The sequence below is a fragment of the Mugil cephalus genome, chromosome 17 (assembly GCF_022458985.1).
Source record: "Mugil cephalus isolate CIBA_MC_2020 chromosome 17, CIBA_Mcephalus_1.1, whole genome shotgun sequence".
Lineage (NCBI taxonomy): Eukaryota > Metazoa > Chordata > Actinopteri > Mugiliformes > Mugilidae > Mugil > Mugil cephalus.
This window is the reverse complement of record NC_061786.1, coordinates 24,153,100-24,171,787: the sequence shown is the minus strand read 5'-3', so window position 1 is coordinate 24,171,787 and position 18,688 is coordinate 24,153,100. Positions and strand designations below refer to the sequence as shown.

General features: G+C 46.2%; 3 protein-coding genes across 4 annotated transcripts; 1 reads left to right on the top strand and 2 right to left on the bottom strand.

Moving 5' to 3' along the window:
• Positions 1 to 5,262: 5,262 nt before the first annotated feature.
• Positions 5,263 to 8,063, bottom strand: LOC125023694. Its single transcript, XM_047611144.1, has 4 exons — positions 7,537 to 8,063; positions 6,551 to 6,912; positions 6,038 to 6,452; positions 5,263 to 5,665 (listed from the first exon to the last, which is right to left on the bottom strand). Exons 1-4 carry the CDS (start codon positions 7,878 to 7,880, stop codon positions 5,413 to 5,415), a joined length of 1,374 nt encoding a protein of 457 aa, XP_047467100.1. The 5' UTR covers positions 7,881 to 8,063; the 3' UTR covers positions 5,263 to 5,412.
• Positions 8,064 to 10,021: 1,958 nt separating this feature from the next.
• yipf6 (Yip1 domain family, member 6) lies at positions 10,022 to 12,071 on the bottom strand. Of its 2 annotated transcripts, XR_007114664.1 has the most exons (3): positions 11,555 to 12,071; positions 10,309 to 11,232; positions 10,022 to 10,238 (listed from the first exon to the last, which is right to left on the bottom strand). XR_007114664.1 is itself a non-coding variant. In XM_047611161.1 (2 exons), exons 1-2 carry the CDS (start codon positions 11,885 to 11,887, stop codon positions 10,891 to 10,893), a joined length of 675 nt encoding a protein of 224 aa, XP_047467117.1. In that variant the 5' UTR covers positions 11,888 to 12,071; the 3' UTR covers positions 10,022 to 10,890. The 2 variants fall into 2 exon arrangements, 1 of the variants encoding a protein (XP_047467117.1); XM_047611161.1 differs by having other exon boundaries at positions 10,022 to 11,232.
• A 2,433-nt stretch (positions 12,072 to 14,504) lies between these two features.
• On the top strand, positions 14,505 to 17,419 carry foxa1 (forkhead box A1). Its single transcript, XM_047611148.1, has 2 exons — positions 14,505 to 14,802; positions 16,076 to 17,419. The coding sequence occupies exons 1-2, from the start codon at positions 14,737 to 14,739 to the stop codon at positions 17,228 to 17,230; spliced, it is 1,221 nt and encodes a 406-aa protein (XP_047467104.1). The 5' UTR covers positions 14,505 to 14,736; the 3' UTR covers positions 17,231 to 17,419.
• The last annotated feature ends 1,269 nt before the right edge of the window (positions 17,420 to 18,688 follow it).

The following is an 18,688-nucleotide window of genomic DNA, read 5'->3' as shown; positions in this document are numbered from 1 at the left end:
ATTTAAACGGAGCCGACTGGTTCCTGATTGGACGAGATGATGACGAACAGGAGTCAGATGTTAATTTTCTCATTTAATAAATGTTTGTATTTCTCCATTTTAAATGTGTGTCTTTTATTTTGAAGTTCAAAATTTCATTCTGACTAGAAACAAGAAAATGTTTTATTAAAGTTAATAATTTAGTTTCATGTTTAAAGTTGTAAAGCATTTGAAGGTAAATGTCCTGTAGTGGTGATGAAAGTGGAGCAGTGGCCAGTTCATCAGGTACCGGTTAAAGATCTGGGTCCGTTTCACAAAGGGAAACTTCTCAGCAAACTGAGTCTAATCCTGAACTCTGAGTTGATTTACCCTGAGTTAAAAAACTGAGAGTTGAGTTGGTTTAATCAACTCAGAGAAGTTTGACCTGGAGTAAACGCGTGCGGCACAACTCTAAAAAGCCAGCACCAATGGAGCCCTGATCCAACGAGTCACCATGACAACGGGGAAGAGGAGGCTACAGAGTGGAAATCCTCATACAGCGAGTTTCAACACGTTTTTAGAAAGAAGTGCAACAGAGGGAGACGGCGTAGGATCAATGCGTTAGTTTAAATGTGTCCTTTATATCACAATAATATTACAGGGAAACTGCTTGAATGGTAACGTTAACATATTAATTTATTTCATAGGGGAGAAGGCACTTGGCAGCAGCTTAAGATGAAATATACAAACATAGTTAAACAGGTCAGACCTCATTCTGATCATGTTTTACACTGTGAAGAAAATATTAAGTGGATATTTGACTGAGCAGTTGTTTTATCCACAACATGAGCCTATTTAAGCCTTTTCATACAAACATTTGCCTTCATGTCTTTTTTTCTTTTGTCCCAACAGATTGTGATGGTACAGCTCAAAGATAATTGTGTGTAAATGCTAAAACATCTATGTTTGTCTGATAACATCTCCAGACCAGTATTTAATCTGAGCAGTGATGCTGCATCTTCATCCACGGGATCGTTGTCAAAAGGACACGACATGTTCCTGCTGGTTCTAATGGACGTTTGACAGAGCTACTGATGATTTCTGACAGAGCTACTGATGATTTCTGATAGAGCTACTGATGATTTCTGATAGAGCTACTGATGATTTCTGACAGAGCTACTGATGATTTCTGATAGAACTACTGATGATTTTATTTTTGTAATGATTTCTGATAGAGCTACTGATGATTTTATTTATTTTTTAATGATTTCTGACAGACGGCAGAACAAGGCTCCGCCCAAACTCACCTGTTTGTGACTAACCCGGTTCATTGAGATAAACCAGGTCCTGACCAGGTTGGGTTCATGGAGCCTGTTACTACGGTAACTGACTGAGAGTTTAGTTACTTCTCTCTGTGAAACAGGCTAAACCAGGGGTCGGAAAACTTCAACACTCAAAGAGCCATTTGGACCCGTTTCCCACAGAAAAGAAAACACTGGGAGCCACAAAACCGCTTTACATCTAAAATGAAGATAACACTGCGTACATCGTTTCTACCTCTATGTTAAACCTATAGTGTGTCGCATTTAGGAAATGAAATAACTGCTACAGAGAAAACGAAATTGCATTTATGTAACATAACAGGGATTAATCCGTGGTTGTCTTACCTGAGGTCGAAAACAGCGCGCTGCACCTGCCGGCGGGCGTCGCGCGTCGGCAGTTGTGACGTATATTTTGAGCGACAAAAAATTAAATACATTTTATTTTAATGTTACAAGATCATCGTCAATTCAAATTTAGAATTATATATATTTTTAATATATATTTATAACTAACGCACTAAAATAAAAATACATTTGAATTAAATACTCGACAGTAACTAGTAAATGAGCTGCAATGCACTGTGGGAGTTCAGTGTTTTTTGGTTGATGTTACAACCACGAGTGTGGTGTGGCGTTCAGTGTCATTCAGTTGTTGTGCAGCTCTCGCACGTTCACTGATGAGTGACTAGTTGCTGCTATTCTGAGGCAGTTAACGTGAAACAGTGAACGGCTCTGATCAGCGTCGTTGCTCCACATCGCTCGCTGCAGAGAGATGCAGCAGAGGGACGAAGGAGACGCAACAGAGGGACGAAGGAGACGCAGCAGAGGGACGAAGGAGACGCAGCAGAGGAACGAAGGAGACGCAACAGAGGGACGAAGGAGACGCAACAGAGGGACGAAGGAGACGCAACAGAGGGACGAAGGAGACGCAGCAGAGGGACGAAGGAGACGCAACAGAGGGACGAAGGAGACGCAACAGAGGGACGAAGGAGACGCAGCAGAGGAACGAAGGAGACGCAGCAGAGGAACGAAGGAGACGCAGCAGAGGAACGAAGGAGACGCAACAGAGGGACGAAGGAGCCGCAACAGAGGGACGAAGGAGACGCAGCAGAGGAACGAAGGAGACGCAGCAGAGGAACGAAGGAGACGCAGCAGAGGAACGAAGGAGACGCAACAGAGGGACGAAGGAGACGCAGCAGAGGAACGAAGGAGACGCAACAGAGGGATGAAGGAGACGCATGCGGCTCCGCAGCCGCGCGTTGCCGACCCCTGAGTTTTCCCGCTGCCTCCCTTTGTGAAACGGAAAACTCAGAGTTTCCCTCATTTCAGGGTTAATAAACTCAGACTTTTCACTAAACCTGCTTCGTGACACGGACCTCAGCACTCGTTCAGTTTGAGGTAGAACCTGCACCAAGAAAGAAATAAAAATATTCTTCACTACATTCACTTGGTTTCTCTGTTGTTCATCTTTGTGTCTTTAGTCTGAGACTCAGACTTTGATCATCCTCCCGATCAAACTCATCACAAAAGTTATTTGCTGCCTCCGTAACCCAGTTAAGGTAAAACAGCCACTGGACTGAACCAGTGATGCAATGAAGTGGTGTTGGTCCAGTCAGAGTCAGGCTCCTGAACGCCACACAAATATTCACTGAGGTCACATGATCAAAAGCAGATTTTTGATTGGACGTTTGTTTATTTGTCTTGAATACAAATAATTTGAATAAATATTAAATACTCTGTTGACAGTTACAAAATCAATAGATGCTCCTCATGCTACATTAGTTAAATAAAAGTCCAAAACCCTAGAACCTCCTCGGCCTGTTTATACATTTATTCATGTTACCAGAAGTATTTTATGGAATCGATTCTATTTTTATATAAATCTGAAATGAGGACAAGACATGGATGAAACGTTTTATTTACTTTGACTGTAACAGTAACGTTGCAGCTGTGACTGGGCTCTAGTACTCTAGTACTCTAGTACTCTAGTACTCTAATACTCTAGTACTCCAGTACTCTAATATTCTAGTATTCTAATACTTTAGTATTCTAGTACTCTAATACTCCAGTACTCTAGTATTCTACTACTCTAGTGCTCTAATACTCTAATACTCTAGTATTCTAATACTCTAGTACTCTAATACTCTAGTACTCTAATACTCTTATAGTCTAATACTCTAGTACTCTAATACTCTAGTAGTCTAATACTCTACTACTCTAATACTCTAGTACTCTACTACTCTAATACTCTACTACTCTAGTACTCTAATAGTCTAATACTCTAGTACTCTACTACTCTAATATTCTAGTACTCTAATACTGTAATACTGTAATATTCTAGTACTCTAATACTCTAATAGTCTAATACTCTAGTACTCTACTACTCTAATATTCTGGTACTCTAATACTGTAATACTGTAATATTCTAGTACTCTAATACTCTAATAGTCTAATACTCTAGTACTCTAATACTCTAGTACTCTAATACTCTAATAGTCTAATACTCTAGTATTCTAATACTCTAGTACTCTAGTACTCTAGTGCTCTAGTACTCTAATACTCTAGTACTCTAGTACTCTAGTACTCTAATTAGTAATGGTGCAGCTGTGACTGGCTTCACTTTCTGTCACTTTCATTTTAAAACCTGTTGTGCACAAATAGTTCAGAAAAATCCTCTGCGACGTTCGACTGTGTTTGATGAAAACCAGAGAGAAGATCAGAGGATCTTCCTGAGTCTGGACCCTTTTGAATCCAGGTCCCAGGGTGAAAAAGAAAAATATGAAGAATGTGCGGATCCTATTTTTCATTCGTGTGAACAGTCTGATACAAACACGATGATGTCATCACCCCCCGACATCTGGTAACGATATCATCAGTGGTGGACAACAGGACTACAGGACTACAGGATTACGGGATTACGGGACTATGGGATTATGGGACTATGGGACTACAGGACTACGGGACTACAGGATTAGGGGATTACGGGACTACGGGATTATGGGATTACGGGACTATGGGATTATAGGACTACAGGACTACAGGACTACGGGATTACGGGATTATGGGAGTACGGGATTACGTGCTGGTGACTGCTACTACACCACTACCGTGAGGATCACAGACTGTCCGTGTGCCAGGTTGATGTCTGCTCCACCGCTTCTTCTTCTTTGGCTGAGGTCGTTATCAGAAGCAGCGCCGCCCACAGGCCTAGGACGTGTACTACAGCCTCTCTACAACTACAATGGATCGACATTTATGGAGAAATACTGGACACGACGTCAAGGAAAACCAGATGGTTTTCATACGTGTGGACCTGGTCTCACGGTCCTGGGGTAGAGTAACACTCTCCACTCTACTGGCAACAACATCATCTGCATTCAATACTTTTGTTTGTTGTTTATTCTGTTCCATCTCATTATTAATCAGCTCTTTATTCTTTATTCCCATCGAGGACAAATAAATAAATTAATAATTGTCCTAATAAAGGACAGAGACCAGATAAAAACAAACGTCCTTTAAGAAGTTAATCTGGATTAAAGTCTGGATCAAATCCAGAACATCAGGTCGTCTCCTTTCAACTTTCATGTCTCATCTTTAACGTCTGAATGAGGACAGAAGGAGGGGACAGGAAGTCTGTCCTCCGTCCTTCACCATCACTGCTCTGATCCCCACTTCCACCAGAGAACCAGGCCTAGGAGCTCAGAGGTGGACCAGGTCCTGGCGGTGGACCAGGTCCTGGTGGTGGACCAGGTCCTGGTGGTGGACCAGGCCTAGGAGCTCAGAGGTGGACCAGGTCTGAGTGGGTGGACCAGGTCTTGGACCTTGGCTGGGGACCAGGTCTGGTGGTGGACCAGGCTGGAGCTGCGGGTGGGACCAGGTCCTGGGGTGGAGGGGGGGGGGGGGGGGGGGGGGGGAGGTGGCTGGCGGGGACCAGGTCCTGGTGGTGGCCAGGTTAGCTGGCGGGACAGGTCTTGGACCTTGGTGGTGGACCAGGTCCTGGTGGTGGACCAGGTCTTGGACCTTGGTGGTGGACCAGGTCCTGGTGGTGGACCAGGCCTAGGAGCTTAGAGGTGGACCAGGTCCTGGTGGTGGACCAGGTCTTGGAGCTTGGCGGGGGACCAGGTCCTGGTGGTCAGTCGCCCTCCCAGACACAGTCACACTCCCTGAGGGGGTTCCTCTGCCTCATGGCGGTGACCACAGTGATCCGGTTCTCGGACAGCTCCCTCAGCTCGTGGATCAGCTCCTGGACGCAGGGGCTGGGCCACGGGTGCCCGTTCAGGTAGTCTCTGAGGATGAAGGAGCGCTCCACCAGCAGCTCCAGACGCTCCAGGTGACGGAGCCGGTGGAGGCTCAGCAGGTCCTTCTCCGGCTCCCTCCGGAAAAACCTGGGACAGGACAGACGGACCGGTGACTGGAGTGGGACATGTGGGACATATGGACTTTATGCTCACACCAGATCTAAGACGAACTATTTAACCCGATGTACTAACAGAGTTAATGCTGCGTTACAGACAGACAAAAGTATGGAGACACGTCCTCACTGAACTTAATGAGAAGGTGTCTCCAGACTTTTGACGTATTTATGAATAGAAACTCAGGTTTTGACTTTGACTTGTATTGTAATACTCTAATACTCTAGTACACTAATACTTTAATACTCTAGTGCTCTAATACTCTACTACTCTAGTACTCGAATACTCTAGTACTCCAATACTCTTCTTCGTTTTTTCAGACCAGACATCAGAACCTGGACCCACCTGATCCGGAGCGTCCTGAGCCGAGGGAACAACATGGGGATGCGTCTGCAGAGGCTCCCGCTGGACCGGTTCTGCTCGATGTCCAGGTGGACCAGTCCCGGGACCTTGGGGGCGATGGAGTCCATGTCCTTGAGGGTGATGGCCACTCTGAGGGTGAGCCGGGTCACGCTGGACGGGACCGTGGTGGTGTAGGTGGCCAGGGAGTTCCCTCCGATGATGGACAAGGTCTCCAGTCCTTCCAGGTGACTCAGCCACGACCGGAGGCGGCACTCCACCCCCTCCCTGATGTACCTGTAGCGGACGCTCAGGGACCGGAGACCCCCCAGGCTCCTCAGCGCCTCCTCGGACAGGAGGGTCTCTGGGTAGTCCACCAGCTCCAGACTGGAGAGAGACGGACCCCCGTACCTGGAGGAGGCTGCAGGGGGAGGACAAGAAGGGGGGGGAGAGGTCAGACAGGATCACCCCCACACACACACACACACACACACACACACACACACACCCTCCCCTCACCTGGATGCTCTGGGTCCGGGGGGCTCAGGTAGTCGTCGGGGAGGGGCTCCGGGGGCTCCCCCCTCATGCCCCAGGACAGGTGCCGGAGCCTCTGGAGCTTGAGGAGGAGCCGGTGGAAGACTTGTCGGGACACGGGCCTCACGGTGTCCAGGCCGTAGCCCTCCCCCTGCTGGTGGAACAGCAGGTACTGCAGGTGGACCAGGTGGGACACGGTCTGGATGAAGTCCTCGGTGCAGGGAAGCCTCACGTTGCAGACACTCAGGTGAGTCAGTCGCTCCTGCAGCTGCTCCCTCAGAATCCTCCCCAGCATCGGCTCCTCCCAGCTGCCGTTACGCACCCCCAGGTCCCGGAGGTGGGGGAACCTGCTCATCACAGGACACATGAGTCCAGGGCTTAGCAGCTTCCACACAACTGCAATAATATGATGCCTCAAAGATGGAGAGGGGTGGATGTTATATTGTCTTTTTATATGTTTTTATTGTCACTGTCTGGTGAAAACAAACAAACACAGAATTAAAAAAATAGAAACTACAGCAGCACAAAAATAAAAATATATATAGCAGCTATACACAATAAATACAGTCTGTACAATAACAACACCAGCAGCAAAAATAGCCGTGAACAATTAAACTACAGCGAAATGTGTCTATTGAGTGTAGGTGGACTGGAGAATAAATCTAAATGTGGGGGACACTGAATTTATGAGGGACTGGGCTCAATGAATAATCAGATTATAATAATCAGAAAAGTTTCTTTTTGTCCGAATAGTAATGAAGCTAAACTATATATGTTCAAAGAAAAGGGGAAACTGTGGTTCAGTCCAAGTAGAAATGAAGTTGCAGAAATGTTCTCACAGTTTGATGGACAAAGGACAAGAGCAGAATAAATAAAACATCTGCACAGAAAGAGCAGGTTCCACCTGGATCTGAATCACTGGAGAAACCTGAAAACGTTTCCTGAAATAATGAGCCGTGACCAGATCCCACCTGCTCAGGTTGTCCAGGTACTTCTCTTTGTAGAGTCGCCCTCCGTCCACGAACACCACGGCGGTGAGAGACGGGAGGAAAGTCACCAGGCGCCGCCACTCTTTACGCCGCAGGTGTCGCACCGAGACCCGGGTGAGTTGTCGCTGCAGCAGCGTGTCCCAGAAGCCGTAGGTGTAGCGGCGGAGGTCGGACAGCGCCACGGTGTAGTTCCTCCACAGGGACGGGTGGTCGATAAGCCTCTTCAGGGACCTGCAGCAGCAGCGGACCGTGTGTTTCTCCTCGGTGCTCAGGAAGCTGAACACGTAGACCCAGAGCTCCGGGGGAAGCTGCGGACCCTCCTCCATCTGGAGGCGGCTACGAGCTGCGGCTCTGCCCGCCGAGGAGCACGGGAGCCGGGTGAACCATAGAGACGGATACGGGCTAAACAGCTGGAGCTGCGCGGCGCTTCTTGACGGCGTCGCGCAGTGATGACGTGTAATGTTTTCCTCGTATAGATATAAACACTAGATGCCGCCTCCGCCGTCTCTGTCCATTGGAACGATGCGTCAACGCGGCCGCCATCTTGGGCAGGGGGAAGCTGTGTCCACTCCTAATATATAGATACACTATGGTCTTTACTATATATATATACATATATATACACACACACACACACACACACACTATGGTCTCTACTCACATATATATATATATATATATATATATATATATATATATATATATATATATATATATATGGTACCGACTGTATTAGTGAACGGAGGCAGAGATCTATCAACGATTAAAATTATCAGAAATCACTGAATTTACAACCGTTTTTCAATCCGTTTGGTTTATTATAAATGTCAGACATATATTTATGATACTATATAGATTGGTTAAATTAAAAATGCAGGTAATGCGCAACGCCATTGAAAGACTTGTACGTATCTGTGAAAACGGATTGATATTAACAATAAAAACAGCAATAATATGTTTAATAATAGTAACACAATAGTGTTTATGATATAATGATGAAAAATGAAAGAAGATATAGTTACAGGAAGAGTATGTGTTAAACAAAATGTAGAATTAAACTTAGACAGACTTTAATGATCCACGAGGGAAATGATTTTGTCACCGTAGCTTCATGCACATAAAAGTAAAAACTCTTTAACAAACACAAACAGAACAAGTCCATGTGACCAACGCTGGGTTCTGTTTACGCAGCGACAGTTCAGACACAAACTTACGTTAGTGTTAACGTTAATGTTACATATGAAGCTGACAGGTAAAGGCTTTACACACACATTAAATACGTCCATACAGTTAAATAAGATAAAACTTCTTCTCACTCGTGAAGTGGTTCTTCTTCGGGTGTTTCATTGTGACGGCTTCAAAGCTTTAGCGCGACCTGCTGGACGGGAGGGAGAGAGGATGTTCGCAAAGTGGAAATAAAATACATATTTTTTATTTTTTGTAATTCTGCAGCGAACGAGCTGCTGTTAGTACAAACATTAAATGAAATTCAAAAACATTTTATTTATCTCTCTTCAAGACTTATTTCCTCAAAACAAAATTCCCTTATAGAAACAATAGACTTAGATATTTCCAGATCTCGTCTATGCCTTCACCTGGATGACTGAGAACCTCCACAGTTGTCTCAGGTTAAACTCAGCAGCCTGTTAGCTGCTAGCTGTTAGCTGTTAGCACCCCTCAGACTGAACGCTGACAGTTTCACTGATTTAAATGAAATCAGCTGTTTGAGAACGGACCAGAAAAATAAACTAAAATGAACAGAATGAAGCAACAGAAACGTTTATCTCAGTGTTCTCGTCTCATCTTCTGTACCATTTAATCCTTCACTGGGGTCGCAGGGGTCGCTGGAGTCTGTCCCAGCTGGCATCAGGAGGGGGGGGGGGGGGGGTCCAACCCTGGACAGGTCTCCAGCCTATCACAGGACTAACACATGGACCAACAACCATTCACACACTTAGGATCAATTTCAATCACCAATCAGCCTAACGAGCTGGTCTTTGGAGGTGGGAGGAAACCGGAGTTATCTCAGTGATATTTTATATATTTATATTTTATTTCTTTTTCTTGGGATATACTGTATTTCCATAGAATAGTCTTCTCCAGTTTTATTGTATTTATATGGTTAAACTAAATTTATTGTGATCAATTAACACACTAATATTTCCTTTGTTTCGTCTTTCATGTGAAATGTGTCGTGACTGTTTCCTCCTGACAAACATCGATTGTTCACATTTATGAAGCTGCTGTGATGAGCTGGATCCTCCTCATGAGGTCCCCAGTGCATCACTTTCACTTCACGTCATTTCCACCTTCATTCATCTGGAATTTATCAGCACAGTGAAACTTTATTCAATAAAATCAGGATTTCTGAGTATTTGTTATCATCTTTCATATATTTTATTTATTTTCATTTTAATTCTGGAGTTTTTTGGAACAACAAAAGAAAGAAAAACTTCGCCCCAGCAGGTGAAATAAAAGTTTTTAATCAGCTTAAAGAGTTTAACCATAAATTAAAGAGGTGGAGAAGAATAAAATGATGTGAGATCAGGTCTGTTGTTCAAGGCTGACAGGTCACATGGTTTATTGTGACTGTTTGATTTCCTGCAATTCCCAGCATTCAGTCTGACAGAAGCGTCCGGGACGTCTCCCTCTCTGACGAAGCGTTAAACTCAGCGGCCTGTTAGCTGCTAGCAGTTATCTAATAGCTGTTAGCTGTTATCTAATAGCTGCTAACTGTTAACTGTTAATTGCTACCTGCTAGCTGCTAGCTGCTAGCTGCTAGCATCTCCTCTGACTGAACGCCGGCGGCTTCACTGTCGTCCAGGTCAGAATTAAATGAAATCAGCTGTTTAAGAACCGACCAGAAAAACACACTAAAATGAACTGAGTGAAGTAACAGCAACAGAAAAGTTTTCAGATCAAACAAAGAAAACTTTCTGAGATAAAAGCTTTATCTCAGTTTTGACTTTTTGTCTCTCAGTGATCATTTGATCTGTCATTCGAGATGTTTTATCTAAAATATTTAAATTTTTTATCTTTTTTGTTGTTAGTGTCCAGACAAACGTCCAGAGAAGCCAACGTTCACTGTGAGGATGAAGTCGTCGTTTCCTCTTGAACCAAACACTGAAATAAAGTCTCAGGTTTTTAGTGGACGTCCTGCAGACGGGACGAACCCTCAGAGCCGGAAGAAAGAGAAGTGATGAGACCCCGACAGCTCCAACATTCATGAAGGATTTCTATTTACAGCTGAAAATACAAACACACGGTTCAGTCTCTCCCTCGGCCGCCGCTCTGGTTTCGTCCTGAGTCGAGGCCAAAGCTCCACGACATTCGCGGTCACGGCGAGAACGTCAGGATCATCCAGCTGATCACAAAGTAGAAGAGGAACACGGGGTAGACCACCAGCGCCTTGCGGTTGGGAGGCTGGCTGTCGGCGAGGAAGGCGGTGGAGGCGAAGGTGGCCCAGCCGAAGGACGGCGTCACCACGGCCAGTCTCACGGCGAAGCTGATGGTCCCGGAGCCGCTGAGCAGGACGATGCGACACACGGCCATGGCCACGGTCAGAGGCATGATGCAGTAACCCAGGACACACAGGCTCTGGAAGAAGGAGATGGTGCCGCCCAGCAGCTTGGAGTTCAGGGTGATGATGATGGAGCCGAACCAGACGATGACGAAGACCTGGGACAGAGGACGGGACGATTCATTAGGACGAAACATGTCAATCAAGCATCAAAACATGTATTTAACTGAACCCCAGAACAAGAACTTGTTTTCTCTGTAGCGAGTATCTGGACCAACCCAGAGTCCAGTCTGGGGGGGCAGGAAGCCTGGCAGAGCAGCAGATGCTAATGCTGGTGCTAATAAGGTCATAATGTTATGGCCGGTCGGTGAGTTCAGGAGCCTCCTCCTGGTTGACCAGGTCTGGTAAACCTCTAGGAGGTTGGACCTCTACCCCTCCCACCTGAACCCTGACCCCCGTCCCGGTGTGTTCGGCTCGTACCTCAGCGAACTGCGGCCCCCCCTGGTCGTCGCTGTCCGCCGCGCCGCCCTGGAGCATCAGGGCCAGGGCGACGCAGAGGAGCAGCGGCCCCCACAGGTCCCAGTCCCGCAGCAGAGCCGAGCTCCGCTTCGGGTACAGGACGTGGACGAACTTGTAGCCCACCGCCCGCAGGTCCCGCAGGATGGTCTCCTTCACCGGCTCGTCCAGCGTCGAGAACTCCTCGTCTCTCCGGGAGGCGCTGGGCACCGAGATGTCCCCCTCCACGGGGATGTCCTCCGAGATGGAGACGTCGGAGAGTCCGGCGAACGGCCTGCTGGCCTCCTCCGCCGCCATCTTAGCTTCCAGAGACGTTTAAAGTGTCGCCTTCAGTTCTTCTCTGAGTCCAGACTCGTTAATTAAAGTCAGTAATGCTGCAGAAGAACCGGGACATAAGCTGGAGCCGCCACAGACGCCACCAGGAACCAGGACTTCAGCTCCGGCTGCTCCACGTCAGCTGGGGATTGTTTACTTCCGGGTTACGTCATCGACGCGCCGACGCACCAACATCCGGGCCACACGTTCACCTCCGTCCATTATACAATTCAAAAAGTCAGCTTTATACAGAATTATGAATTATTAAGGAAACGTACAGTTTATCAAAGATGTAAGAAGTAATTTTACCACGTTTTATATAATATTTTATATATTTAGATATGTATTAAATCTATCTATCTATCTATCTATCTATCTATCTATCTATCTATCTATCTATCTATCTATCTATCTATCTATCTATCTACAGGTTATTTACGGAATTATAAAAATAAGTGAATAGTATAGTAATAGTGTGTGTGTGTGTGTGTTTAGCTTTATAGTAGTAATACAGATACAGTGAGTATTAATATAATACAGGCAGCAGGGGGCGCTCACAGAGACCGTGTGTGTGGAGGTCAAAGGTCATGTGATGTTCCCTCTGACTGTCTGACCCTCAGGTGAACTCACCTGTTGTCTTCACCTGGATGATTGACAGCAGGGGGTGAATCAGAGTTCAGGAGTTCAGAACAAACTCCTTCAGAGGCTTTAATAACATGAGACCCCCCCCCCCCACACACACACACACACACACACACACCGCCTCCACGGCCACACACACACACACACACACACACACACACACACACACACACACACACACACACACACACCCGCCTCCACGGCCACACACACACACACACACACACACACACCCGCCTCCACGGCCACACACACACACACACACACACACAATATCATCTGACAGCACCACTCATACACAACCAGGTCCAGGTCCAGGACCAGGTCCAGGTCCCGGTCCAGTCTCTTCCTGTGGGTGTGTAGTTCAGACCTGGCGTCGCTCGGTCTGTGAGGAGGAAGATGACGACTGAATTAGTCACAACAGATAAAGATCAGTCAGGAGCTTTTAGTGCTGATTTACAGCCTGAACCTCCTCCTGCTCCTCCTCCTGCTCCTCCACCTCCTCTATAGACGGAGCAAACGGAAGGAGCCTCCTCCTGCTTCCAGCTCCGTTAATAACTACAGTTAAATGAAAGGTTCAATAAACTCAGTCAGATTTATGACGAATCACATCATCAGCTCAACAACAAAGTGTTCAGTTGTTTCTCAGATGTAATTCACAGTCGTCCTCCGTCTCCTCCGTCTCCTCCGTCTCCTCCGTCTCCTCCGTCTCCGTGTGTTAAAGACGTTGACTCCTGTCTCCTTCGTCCTTCGTGGTAAATAATAACCGATAATCTCTTCATAATTCTTCCATTTCTCGGTCTCCTCCTCACGTCTCCACGGTTACCACAGATCAGCTGGTCTGAGTGTGGTTTTATTTAAATAAGCTGCTCTGGTTCTGTCGTCCTGGTTTATTTCTAACAGGTTGATATTGTCTCGGTGTCTTATATGTTCTGAACACTAATTAAAAAGGAAAACAGGATGAAATGAGTCGGGAGGAGCTAATAAAAAGATAAATGTGTTTTTATTGTTGATATTAAAGCAGGTCTCAGCTGTTTGTTCGGGTCCAGGATCCGTCGACCAGATGTTTAACACCAGCTCAGTATTAATAGTTTCATCAGTATTTTATTTCTTCCTCCATCTGTCAAATAATAAAATAGAGTTAGTTTCAGATTTCTCACATGGATCAGACGTGTGTCATTATCAAACCTGACCCAATAAATAGAATAAATGTCATCGTCATTAATAAAACACAAACTTTAAGAATCTAGAATTTAACAGAGCAGAAATAAATTTTTAATGAATGGTTTTAAATCAATATTTTTTTAGGGGATGATTCAGAAATATTCTTCAGTTCAACCCAAATGATAAATATAAAATGTTAATATTCTAGATGCAGCTTTTTGTTTCCATTGTATTTGTTTATTCTAATGTTTTTAGCTTTTCTTATATCTCCTGGGTTTCACTGTCTCTAAACAAATAATTACATGCCCTCACATTTATACTCTATATTATATTTATTGACTCATTTCATCCCTCGTTGCACCAACGCAGCTCAGAGGTCGCACCAGACACTTTATGTCTATTTGTCATGTGCTTTTATTCTATTGTGTTAAATATATTCTCTCTCTCTCTCTGTATATATATACACACACACACATTATATTTTATATATATACACACATGTCCTCTTCTTTTTTTAATCTCACATTTGTTGGTTTGATGTTTAAGTCACTGCATCGCGGCCTCTGAGGAAGGAAAGAAGAGTTGATTGACCTCAAAACACTGGAATCCTTAAAACGCATCTTTTTTTAATGGAGCTCTGAACGGAAGCTGAAGGAGACAGAAAGTGATCAAATAAAAAGTGGTTAATGAGTTTAACCTGAGAAGCAGAGGGAGAGGAGGAATGAGGAGGAGGAAGGAGGAAGGAGGAAGGAGGAGGAGGAAGGAGGAAGGAGGAAGGAGGAGGCTGGACCTGCAGCAGGAGGAGGATCAGTCCGCAGGTCACCATCTCCTCCTCCTCCTCTTCACTAACACTGACTCTCTCGGCTCGGCTCGGCTCGGCTCGCTTCCATCTGGACCAGGACGCATACACACTCACCAGGACCAGGACCAGGACCAGGACCAGGTGACCCGGAGACCCGGAGACCCGGAGACCCGGAGACCCGGAGCGGGACCTGCAGGATCCGTGATCCGGCTGCGGGTCCGTCATGCTGGGCACCGTGAAGATGGAAGGACACGAGGCTCCGGACTGGAGCGGATACTACAGCGAGGAGGTGAGTTCATCCGGCACATTCACAGAACACACAGAATCACATGAAACCGGATTTAACCGGGACTGTCCTGGAAACACGCCGTTAAAAGAAACGGGACGAATCTGGTCTAAAGGTAAAACATAAAACTTTTATTTAAAGTTAAAAATAAAACCAATCGGCTCATAAATCGGAACGACAAGAAATCTCCAGGATTTTTATCAGTTTTTATTTATTTATTTTTATCTGTGACAAGAAAATAAAAACTGTTCCACCTCTTTAAATTAAAGCTTTGATTCTCTCATTCCAGCGGAATGTAACGTTTAATTAGATCCGATAAATTTAACGAATTTAAAGCAGAAAACCAGAACATGTGAGTAAATTAAATACATGACTTAATTCTAATGAATAAAAATGACATGAATCTGTTTTTAACTCTGAAGATTTTCAGGGGTTTCATTAAAAAGAGACGATCACTAAATATTAAATAATTATTTAATCCTCACCGACCATTATTAATATTGACTCTAATATTAATAATGATCGATGTGAATTTATTTTGTCTTTATTATTTTGTCTTTATTTCTAAAACCAGATTTGAGCTTCACACTAGGAGACGGATCCGGAATGTTCATTAGTTTTTATTAAAAGTTTATGTATTTTATAAAATATAGAAATATATAGAAATATATTTCTACTGTTTCTTAAAGTCAGAGAGAAAGAAGAGAATTAAATGAAAACAAATGTCAAATAAATATATAAGATTTAAATAAACGAGACTCGGACAATTTAAACGTTCATCAAATTATGATTATTAGTTTATTATCATTAGTATCATTAGTATCATTAGTATCATTATTATTATTATTAGTATTATCATTAGTATTATTAGTATTATTGTTAGTATTATTAGTTTATTATTATTATTATTATTATTATTATTATTATTTGTATTTGTATTATTAGTATCATTAGTATTATTTGTATTAGTATTTGTATTATTAGTATTATTAGTATTATTTGTATTAGTATTTGTATGAGTATAAGTATTGTTATTTAAATGTCTATAGACTAAAACAGACAAACGTATTAAAATAAACTTTGACATATTTCAGGTTCAGAAAAAAAAAATGAAATGAAACTTTATTGAAAGACGCATCAACAACAGGGGGCGCTGCAGAACCCGAACCTAGAACCGGTTCCAGTTCCGGTTTGAACAGGTCTAATCTGTCAAAATCTGGCCGTAGTTCATTTTGTCTTCTGGTTCTGGTTCTGACGGGTTCTGGTCTCTCTGCAGGTCTACTCTCCCATGGCGGGAGGAGGGATGGGTTCTGGTCTCGGGATGGGCTCCATGTCGGGCTACATGTCCAGCAGCGGGACCACGTCGGGCTCCTTCAATATGTCCTACAGCGGCACCGGTCTGAGCCCCGGCCCGGTCGGAGGGATGGGCGGCTCGGCTCCGGCAGCCATGTCGGGTCTGGGCGGGGGCGTGGCCTCCATGGGGGGCGCCCTGAGTCCGTCCGGTATGAGCTCGGTGTCGGCCCAGCAGGCCTCCATGGGCCTGAACCCGTACGGGGCCATGAGTCCCACCATGAGCCCCGGCATGGCCTACGGGGGCGGCGCCGGTCTGAACCGGGCCCGAGACAACAAGGCGTTCAGGCGGAGCTACCCCCACGCCAAGCCCCCCTACTCCTACATCTCCCTCATCACCATGGCGATCCAGCAGGCCCCCAGCAAGATGCTGACCCTGAGCGAGATCTACCAGTGGATCATGGACCTGTTCCCGTACTACCGGCAGAACCAGCAGCGCTGGCAGAACTCCATCCGCCACTCGCTGTCCTTCAACGACTGCTTCGTCAAAGTGTCCCGGTCCCCGGACAAACCGGGGAAGGGGTCCTACTGGACCCTGCACCCGGACTCCGGGAACATGTTCGAGAACGGCTGCTACCTGCGGCGCCAGAAGAGGTTCAAGTGCGAGAAGAAGATGTCGGGGAAGTCGGACGGGCGCAAGGAGCCGGGGGGAGGCGGGGCGGCGTCTCCTGGGGGGGACTCCGTCAAACCCCCGGGACTCCTGGACTCCTCCCTGCCCTCCTCCAGCCAGGCCTCGCCCCACGGACTGGACCTGAGGGGCGCCGGGGGGCCGTCGGACCTGAAGGCGTCCGGCCCCCAGCTCCTGTCCTCCCTGTCCCTGCCCCCCCACTCCATGGCCCACGAGTCCCAGCTCCACATCAAGGGGGACCCCCACTACTCCTTCAACCACCCGTTCTCCATCAACAACCTCATGTCGTCCTCGGAGCAGCAGCACAAACTGGACCTGAAGGCCTACGAGGCGCTGCAGTACTCCTCCTACAACACCGGGCCGCCCTCCGGCCTGGGGGGGAGGTCCATGGAGCCGCTGGACGCCTCCTACTACCAGGGGGTGTACCCCAGACCGCTCCTCAACACCTCCTAGTAGCCGCTGGACTCCCTGTGTGGACTCTCTGCATGCAGCCGACCCGCCGAGAACCGGACTCACAACTCCTGCACTGTGACCCGACCAGCTGATTAAACTGACCCCAGGTCTGTGCCTGTCTCCTTTTACACACGAGTCACCAACAGGTCCAGGTCCAAGTCCAGGTCCAGGTCCAGGACCGGGTCCAGGTTCAGGACCGGGTCCAGGTCCAGGTCCAGGTCCAAGTCCAAGTCCAGGTCCAGGTCCAGGACCGGGTCCAGGTTCAGGACCGGGTCCAGGTCCAGGTCCAGGTCCAGGTCCAAGTCCAGGTCCAGGTCCAGGACCGGGTCCAGGTTCAGGACCGGGTCCAGGTCCAGGTCCAGGTCCAGGACCAGGACCAGGTCCAGGACCAGGACCAGGACCAGGACCAGGACCAGGACCAGGACCAGGACCAGGACCGGCTCTGGGTGTTCCATGTTAGAGTCCCTGCAGAGTCCTGGTCACCAGACTCCATTCAGAAATCGATTAATTTAACAGCAGCTGATTCACAACAGACGTCTTTAAGAAATAAATGATGAGACTGAATCTAGTCCAGGACCAGGTCCTGGTCCTGGTTCTGTGGCCGACCCCTCGCAGGGCCGCCAGCCACCGGTTGAGACACAGCGTGTCGCGTTAAAGGTCAAAGGTCACCTGGGGATGGGGACGACGCGGTCGTCATGGTGATGTTTACAGAAAGCTTAATTTTTCTGATCAGGGATTCATTTCTCCCACGACCTCGTCTCCGCTCCTCTGACCTCCCGAGGGGTCGCGACCCTCAGCCTGAGAAACAGATTAAAGCGTCTCATTTAAACAGCTGATCTCATAATAATAATAATAATAATAATAATTATTATTGTTATTATTATTGATGTGTTAACAATCAAAATACTTTAATTATTATTATAATAATTGTAGTAATAATAATAAACTGAATGATGATAATTGATTCATTCGTTAAACAACAGAAACTCTTTAAATCATTTATTCTGCTTCAGATTTATTCAAGAACAAACTGAAGCTTCCGTCTGATTTTTTATTTTCACGTGTCTTCGGCTCAGACACAAATGTTCCCGGATCAGATTTATTTCTTCTAACCAGGAGGAACCAGAGCAGCTGAAAAGGTTTTGCTCTTTAAGTTCCTGGCTGAGTGTGAGGAACCAGGAACTAAAGCTTCCTTCAGTTTGTGGCCCCTCACAGGTCAGAGGTCAGCCAGCCTCCAGTGAGCGGCTGCTAACTCTTTGGCATTTAAACGCCACTGATCTGAATAAATCAAACAAATCAAACTCCTCCTGATTGGTCACAACGTTTAGTTCCTGGTCTTTAGGTCCTAGACATTAAAGTTCCTGTGCTGTCGCGTCAGCACCTGCAGAACTCAGGGACATCAGGAGTGATCTTCCCCAACTGATTGATTCATTAATTGGTTGATCGGTTGATTTATTT

Bases quoted from the DNA above. Each gene is read 5' to 3' on its own strand.
- LOC125023694 (XM_047611144.1), bottom strand. From the start codon at position 7,880: ATGGAGGAGGGTCCGCAGCTTCCCCCGGAGCTCTGGGTCTACGTGTTC. The intron at 6,913-7,536 runs GTGGGATCTGGT...TGTGATGAGCAG, and splicing joins TACCTGGACAACCTGAGCAG to GTTCCCCCACCTCCGGGACC. The intron at 5,666-6,037 runs GTGGGTCCAGGT...GTCCTGTCCCAG, and splicing joins CTCAGGACGCTCCGGATCAG to GTTTTTCCGGAGGGAGCCGG.
- yipf6 (XM_047611161.1), bottom strand. From the start codon at position 11,887: ATGGCGGCGGAGGAGGCCAGCAGGCCGTTCGCCGGACTCTCCGACGTC. The intron at 11,233-11,554 runs GTACGAGCCGAA...CCTCTGTCCCAG, and splicing joins GGGGGCCGCAGTTCGCTGAG to GTCTTCGTCATCGTCTGGTT.
- foxa1 (XM_047611148.1), top strand. From the start codon at position 14,737: ATGCTGGGCACCGTGAAGATGGAAGGACACGAGGCTCCGGACTGGAGC. The intron at 14,803-16,075 runs GTGAGTTCATCC...GTCTCTCTGCAG, and splicing joins GCGGATACTACAGCGAGGAG to GTCTACTCTCCCATGGCGGG.